The 8,090-nt window shown below is 38.1% G+C and overlaps 2 protein-coding genes across 2 annotated transcripts; one reads left to right on the top strand and one right to left on the bottom strand.

The window, feature by feature from the left end:
* Nucleotides 1-299: 299 nt before the first annotated feature.
* On the top strand, nucleotides 300-563 carry LOC308636408 (thymosin beta-4-like; the record flags this gene model as incomplete). The annotated part of the gene is made up of 1 exon (XM_081271817.1): nucleotides 300-563. One exon carries the CDS (start codon nucleotides 300-302, stop codon nucleotides 420-422), a length of 123 nt encoding a protein of 40 aa, XP_081127943.1. The 3' UTR covers nucleotides 423-563.
* A 4,069-nt stretch (nucleotides 564-4,632) lies between these two features.
* Nucleotides 4,633-5,562, bottom strand: LOC308636305 (olfactory receptor 1A1; the record flags this gene model as incomplete). The annotated part of the gene is made up of 1 exon (XM_081271728.1): nucleotides 4,633-5,562. The coding sequence occupies one exon, from the start codon at nucleotides 5,560-5,562 to the stop codon at nucleotides 4,633-4,635; it is 930 nt and encodes a 309-aa protein (XP_081127854.1).
* Nucleotides 5,563-8,090: the final 2,528 nt, after the last annotated feature.

The raw sequence follows: 8,090 nt of genomic DNA, 5'->3' as shown, positions 1-8,090 counted from the left end.
ACTACTCCTAGTGAATGCAGAACTGAAACTCTTGACCAGGGTTAAGCAAGAGAAAGAAGTAAAGACCACCCAAACTGGAAAAGAAGTTAAATGTTCCTGTTTGCAGATGACATGATTTTATATGTAGAAAAACCTGAAGATTCCACCAAAAAACTGTTGAAACCAATAAATAAATTTAGTAAATCTGTAGATAGTTATCATTTCTTTATCTTAAAGCTTCAAAATCTCCACTTGGCCATGGTCACTGAGCAGATCAGACTTCTCTTGTTCACGCTTCTTGCTCTGCTTCCTCTGAGACCATGTCTGATATGGCTGAGATCAAGAAATTCGATAAGTCCAAACTGCAGAAGACAGAAACACGGGAGAAAAATCCTCTGCCTTCAAAAGAAACGATTGAACAGGAGAAGCAAGCAGGCAAATAGTAATGAGGCATGCACCGCCAATATGCACGGTTTATTCCACAAGCATTACCTGCTTATTTTACTTCTTTTAGCTGTTTAACTTTGTAAGATGCAAAGAGGTTGGATCAAGTTTAAATGACTGTGCTGCCCCTTTTCACATCAAAAAATCAAGAACTACTGACAACGAAGGCCAGGCCTGCCTCTCCCATCTGCCTGTCTGGCTGTCAGAGAAAGAAAAGATCTTGCCTGTTGGTGAAGAAAGATGTTGGGTGGAAGGATGGTGACTCTAGAGTAAGATCCAAGCTTTTCCAAGGTGTCCTACAGCCTGTAAAATGCAGTTTAATCAGAGTGCCTTCTTTTTTTGTTCAAATGATTTTAGTTACTGGAATGCACAATTTTTTAAATATGCAAATAAAATGTTTTAAAACCTGAAAAATTTTCAAAATCCTTTCTTCTAGCTTTTGAAATGTACAGTAATAACTGTGATCTATATCACCCTCACGTGCAATAGCTCACTCAGAGTTCTTGATCCATCTAACTACAGCATAGGACCCATTAACCACCTTCTCCCCATCCCATATGTATTTCCATAACTTATCAACTCCACTCTGACCTATGCTTTGTTATTTTTTTGCTCCCAGGCTTCAAGTGTTCATTCTACTATTTTAATTCAAAACCTCCACAACAGTCACAGGAATTCTTAAAAACACACTCCAGATGGAACTAATTAGACTTCAATTACTCTTTTGTTCATTATTGTCATTAAAGGCATCCTTTTCCTATTAGTGGCTCAACCTCAAAACCCTGAACATCTGCTGCTATCACAATTGTTTCCATTTCCACATTACCTCTGTATTTAGGGTTTGTATCTTCATTCCACACATGTGTGAGATCATGTGGTATTTGTCTTTTTGTGCCTGACTTATTACACTTATCATAATGTCCTTAGGCCCATCCATACTGTTGAAAATGACAAGATTTAATTCTCTGCATGACCAAATGGTATGGTTGATTTGACATTCTGCATCTTTCTTAGTAAAAGACATGGAATAATTCATTTAATATTTCAAAAATATGACTCTTATCTGTAAAGGAGTGCTATTTAGTCTATGCTACAGAAATATGTTGAAATCTTCCAGATTGCTCTTAGAGATGTCTGATTAAACTCCCGACCTCATTATGTCTCTCTCTTCCCTTACTTTTTTGTCTCTACCTAATCCTTGATGAGAGATAAGCATCATTGTTTCATGCAGAGCTTTTATCTATATATCATCTTTCTATTTATCATAATTTGATAACACTCTGGAACTTGCTATCAAGCCTGAAAATTAGGACTGTGTTCATATCCTACATCTAACCACTTGGTACCCCTAGTTTCATTCCCCTGACTATCCCCTCTCAAACTTCCTCTCATCTGAGCCCTGTGGTCATTTATTTTTAATGCACTTTTATGGCATGTATGTATATTCTTGAAAATAATGTATTTTTCGTTGTCTTAATTGTTTACAGCCTTATAAAAAGGATATTAATAATAATCTTTGGGAATTTGAATTTTGAAAATTTAATGTTTTGTTGCTAAGATTCAAACAAATTACAGTGTGTCTCGGTAGGCTACTCAGGGGGGAAAAAAGAGATTTCTCTGTTGGTGAGGGTGATTAACCCCAATGAGCAAGGACATCACATTGTTGCTATATGATGGAGGACAAAGAGGAATGTCTGGAGTTGTGTGTGTGATGCCTCTTAATATTTCCATGACCAACAAATAAAACAAATAGCAACTCCATAAGATCCCCTTGCCCCCAAAAGTGCTTTTGAGGGTTTATATCTCCCCCTATAGAAGTCACCTCTGCAAGTAAAGACTGAGGGGCAGCTGAGTGGTCCTGGAGATGTGGTCATCCCTAGGTTCTGATACCACCACAACCTTTCCCCTTTTATTACACTGGTTCTGAAGGAAGTCACTTCCTGCACTTAATAATCACTGGGCAACCTCAGCATTCTTTTCCCTTTTATTAGTCTTTCAGAATGCACCTTTGTATCAGATTCTTTGTATTCAGTGTTTTTGGTTTAAATATAACAGATGTGATTTCTGTTTCCTCAACCATCCTAAGGAAACTTCATTAACATAAAAGCTATCAAGGCTTTTCCAAACTTAGTCAATCCTAAGGGCTTCCATAGAGTAACTTAAATTACTATGTTAATATTATTTCAGGACAGCATGCTTGACAGAATCAAAGGAAGATGGCTCAGACAATGACTTGAAAGACAGGGGCAGTAGTTTTTATTTGCAATGGAATCTATACATGTACATATAGATTCTTATGATTATTGTAGGAAATAAAGAAAGGAAGGTCAACTTCCCTTATCTAACTTAATGTAGAGGAATAATGTGAGTTTGATTTCAACAGTTAGGTGTTTGGACTTCTCCTAAGAATATATATTTTCTCAGGTCTTCTTCTATAGTGTTCTCTTTGGCACTTAATATTTCTCTATAGAAAATATTTGAAATATTTTGTTACATTTGACCTTACTGAGTTATACCCATAGCAGAAATATTAACCTTGTACATATTTAAACATATTATTGAAGGAATCACTTATTAATTTAACACAATTTTATTAAGCAGTTACTATATGTCAGCTGTCCTAAGTGCTGAAGTAGAGCAGGGAACAAGACAGATCCCAAACCTTCACACTGAGGCTGGGAGAGACAGAATAGTTAAATTTATGTGACATTTTCATTGCCTAACCTTGAAAATGCCCTGATAAAATACCTTTATTTACTGCATCCTGTGATCATTCATTCATACAAGTTTATAGTAAGTTGTAATCAAATCCTTTTTGGTTCAAAAGATGGTAATTTTGATAGTTCTCATCCTTGGTGTTCTAGGGCCCCAGAACATGTTAAAATGTGAGTACCATCATCTTCAAAAATTCATGGACAAATTCTTGGCAACATGAATTATATATAGAAGATAATAAATATTTTACCTGGTAGTTAAAAAAACTGAATAATAAGACAACCTGTGTATTACTCTAAGATATACTCAAGCCATCTTTTAAGAACATTTTATTTGGAAAAATAAGATTGATGAGGAATCATTTATATGTCATTAATGTTTTGAGAAAGTCTTCTGATTTTTTCACAAGTAGAACAAAACTTGGATTGTGGGGTCCCTTAGTGGGTTATTCAGTGATGTGCTGGGTTAACTCTGTTTTGGGAATGTTACCTACATAATCAGAATTAATGGCCAGAATCACGGCCTCACCTTTCCTGCACCACTCAGGAGAAACCCAGTCACGTCATTATCAACACTGGTCTTTTTTCTTCATTTGTTATATGGCACCTAAGATTTTGACCATTGTAGTTTTATTTTGTATTAGAATTAATTATACCCGAATTGATTTCATTTAGTAGATCAGAATCATTATTCCTTTAAACCATGAAAAACCTACATTACCATCATTTTAGTAAGATTTTAGGGAGAACTCTATGATCTTAAAAGACAGTCTATTTTAATCAATATGAAGGAAGCACAAAAATATATTCCCAAATTCCTGAAAGATTTTAAGGATGGATAAATCAGGTCCACTCTGATTATCTGTAATCATTATCAGATTGCATATCAGAGACATTATTGTCATTCACCAATTCCACCTCTGCCAGCGTTTACTAGATGTACCTTATATGACCAGGATTGTGACCATAGTCTTGTGTTGATCTGTCTTCACAGCTCCTGCCCTCAGACTTGCAAGCCTAGCAGGCAGGATTAAGCATACTAGTCAAATAAAAATGCTGAGTTGTAGTCTTCAAAGCCTGAGCTACTATGACCACTCTCTGTGACACCAGCAGGGCAGATAGTATTGTTTTAATATGTAGATGTAGAAGCCTAGGCTCAAATTTTTCCAACTTTACTGTGCTAGTCAATTTTGTAGGGGGGATGTGAACCCAATAGCTTGTGCTGCTGATCAGCCAACAGAAATAGCAGTGTGGTCAAAGTGATAATTTCCATAAATTGTTTCACTAAATGGTTATAAGACTTTGGAGACTAGGAATTTATGGCTGTAAAGTTTAGAGGCAGATTCTTGTAAGAGAGAACATTGGAGGTGGAATTCTAAGTTCCTCCCAGTGGTGAGCACTTTGACCTTGAAATGTGGAATTGTTCTATTGACCAAAAAAGAGTGATTCCAGACCCCATAAGGTAATGGGTATGCAGTGTATGACCTCACATTGGTTATGAAGAGCTTCTTCTGTGAAAGAGTTTCTTCAGAGCAGCCTTCATGTCTCGGTTTCTCAGACTGTAGATGAAAGGATTTAACATCGGGGTCACTGTCATGTACATCACAGCAAGCACAGCATCCTTTAGGCTGTAACTGGTCAGAGGTCGGAAATACATGCCCATGACTGTCCCATAGTACAAGGAAACAGCTGTGAGGTGAGACCCACAGGTGGAGAAGGCTTTGCGTACACCCTTCGTGGAAGGAACACGGAGGACCGTGGAAAAGACACGAACGTAGGAGACAACAATGCACAGTAATGGCACAGAGAAAACAGCAACCCCTAAGTACATCATCTTCACGTTCAAGTGTATGTCAGAACAGGACAGCTTGAGCAAGGGAGAAATGTCACAGTAGAAGTTGGCCACTTCCTTGCTGCCACAGAAGGACAGAGCAGCTGTGAGCAGAGTGTGAGGAAGGGCGTTGGAGTTTCCAATCACCCAGGATGCAACCACCAGCAGGACACAGGACCTTGGACTCATGATGGTTGTATAATGAAGAGGGCGGCTGATGGCCATGGCTCGATCATATGCCATTGCTGCCAGTATGTAGCTTTCTGTGTTACCCAAGGCTATCATGAAATACATCTGTGTCAGGCATCCCCCAAAGGAGATAGCTTTGCTGCCCAGGAGATGATTGGCCAGCATCTTAGGGATGGTTACAGAGGAGAAGAAGATGTCGACAAGGGAGAGGTTGGCCAGGAGGAAATACATGGGGTTGTGGAGGTGACTGTCAGAGAGAATGGCGAGGATGATGAGCAAGTTTCCTACCAGGGTGATGGGGTAAATGAACAGGAAGAGGATGAAGAAGAAATCCTCCTGCTCCTGCTGACCTGTGACTCCCAAGAGGATGAACTCCATGGTAGAAGACTGGTTTCCTTCCCTCATGGTTCCTTCAACATGAAAGGCAAGAAGAGTCCAGAATTATTAGTGCCATTACTGTGCATTATGATCTTCTGTATGCAGCACTTCTGACTCCAGTGATCTGCTTTCTCAATGCCTGCCTTTTTAAAATCCAGAGATACTCAAACTTTGAAGAAACATTTCTGTTGGTCTCTGGGACTAATTGACATTCACTCCATCACTCATGTCTGAGAAGTGAGCAACGTGTGAATCAGAAGTGCTCATCCTCCCCTGTCAGCACACCCTAAACTCTCAAGACTCAATCATTTCATAATTAAATCTCATATTCTACAGCCTAGAGTCCATGTTAGACCTTATGGAAAAAAATCACAAATATGTGCCAAATACAGTTTATTCATTCATTTATTCAGTGGATAAGGCATAGTCCCTGCTCTCAAGGACCTGATAATTTAAAGCCAGAATCACACACTGATTTGATTATGTATGATAAGGAACAGACAGCCTTTGGAGTTTTTGACTAAGTTCTCCAGAGCAAAGGTTCTATTGGAACATGGACTAACCTTGAAATGTGGAATTGTTCTATTGACCAAACAGAGTGATCCCAGACCCCATAAGGTAATGGGTTTGTATGAGGCATTGGGAAATTGTAAATCTCAAGGGTCTCTGGGTTTAGGTTCTACCAAAATAAACCCAGTGAATTTTCTCCTCTGGTGTCGCATTTTGAAAGTAGACTTTTGCCACCTCCTTTAAGAGATTGTATATCTGACAAGCCCTCAAATATGAGCTTATATGAGGAATCACCATGCATTTCTTTTTATTCTTCTCTTTTGGTTTTTAGTTTTTTCTTGTGGTGACTTATGCAACTGTACAGTAGCTACAACTACTGCTCAATAAACTCTCAGGTCTATTTTGGCAGGCCTGATATTTCCAAATCCAGCTAAACTTCCAGCTTGTTTGCCCAAACCCCACACACTGCACATTCAGACTAAGAATGAGATTGAAAGACATGGGGGATAAGAAAACATCCATTTTATGTTTTTGACTCCTCCATATTAATAATTTTGGAGTATTATTTATTGCATACAATAATAAGCTTTCCCTTATATTTCTTTAGTAAAATCCTGGTTTATTTTTTGCATTCCCCACATATGGGATGTTCAAAGCACAACCAGACAATTTATCTGTTATCTATACATATGATGTGTTGTTTTTTTTTCACTTAAAATAGTGATTACATACCTCAGTCTTTTTCCTTAATGTTTCGGTGCTTCAGCTCAGACTATCTTAGTCTTCTAACTGAAATATCATTAGTTCTTCCTTCACTGCTCCATCACAGGTTCCTCTTTGACACATATTGCAGTCTAAGGCATAATATCTATGACAGACTACTAGCTGCTTGTCTAAATCCATGCTCTTCTCTTCATCTTGGACACAAGTAGAGTACATTTCCCAGGCTCCCTTGGGTTGAGATTTGTTCATGTGACCAACTTCTGGCCAATCAGCTTGTGTGTTCCAGTACTGGGCTTCCTTTACTATCTCTGTGCCAAATGTATGCAAATATGGAGGATGCTGAATGTGATGATAGAGTCACAGGGGAGGGAGGAGACTCTATCCTAGTTCTCCTCCTCCAGGAGAGACACCCACCATCAAGAATACACACATGGAATGTTACTTTGCCATTTTTGTGATCAATTATTGTGGTAGTCTGAATTTTCATAAGTAATTCACCATTTTTTTTTCCTAATAGAATTGTACTAAAAAATCCCTAAATATATAATTAATTCTTTCACCAATTCTCAGTGTTTCCTACAGTAATATGTGAGTTACATATTAGGCATGGGGGATGGAGGTCTACTTATCTCTGTCATATCTAATCAGGATGTGCTTTCTCATCTCTACCTCTAAAGAAGTTTGGGTTTGTCTTTTATGTTGTCTTTTCTCCTCTTCATCTAGAATCCCTCTGCCTCAGATTTCAAAGGGTTCTGTAAACCTGGAGGCTCAGAGACTACATCTATCTCATATGGTATAGAATGTAAGATTTGAGGTTGGACTCTTGGCAATATGGCTGACTATGCTGATGTTGACAGCTCCCATTCTTAAAAAACACATAGAAAGTATAGATCAATATAAACATAAAACCCCCATCAAACACATAGCGAAACTTAAAAGGAAAAGATGGGAAGACTGCAGTATGAAAAAGAAAAAGAAACCTCAGAGCAAGAATTATATGCCATAAGTGACGTTGTGTTAGTCCCCTGGGGTTTGTAATCAGGAATTAGGTAGGTTCTAAGGGGTAGGATATGGGGTTTTGTGCCTTTTTGGTACAGATGATGTGGACATAGATCCACATACTGATTAATAGTTCTGAATAAAGTGGTTGAAGTGCTGGCCTATTTATGGAAAAAGCAGCAGAAAGATTTTTGCTAAATAGGAATTTTATTAAAAAGAACAAAAGTTCAAAATATATGTTATGCATTTTTATCAGGAGCAGAGGGTACAGGCCAGGCCAGGGAAGATATCAGTCTGGAAAGAAGTCTGAGTTTTATATTGTA

Source organism: Spermophilus citellus (genome assembly GCF_964194105.1).
Source record: "Spermophilus citellus genome assembly, chromosome: 17".
In the NCBI taxonomy this organism is placed as follows: domain Eukaryota; kingdom Metazoa; phylum Chordata; class Mammalia; order Rodentia; family Sciuridae; genus Spermophilus; species Spermophilus citellus.
This window is presented reverse-complemented; position numbering and strand designations above follow the sequence as displayed.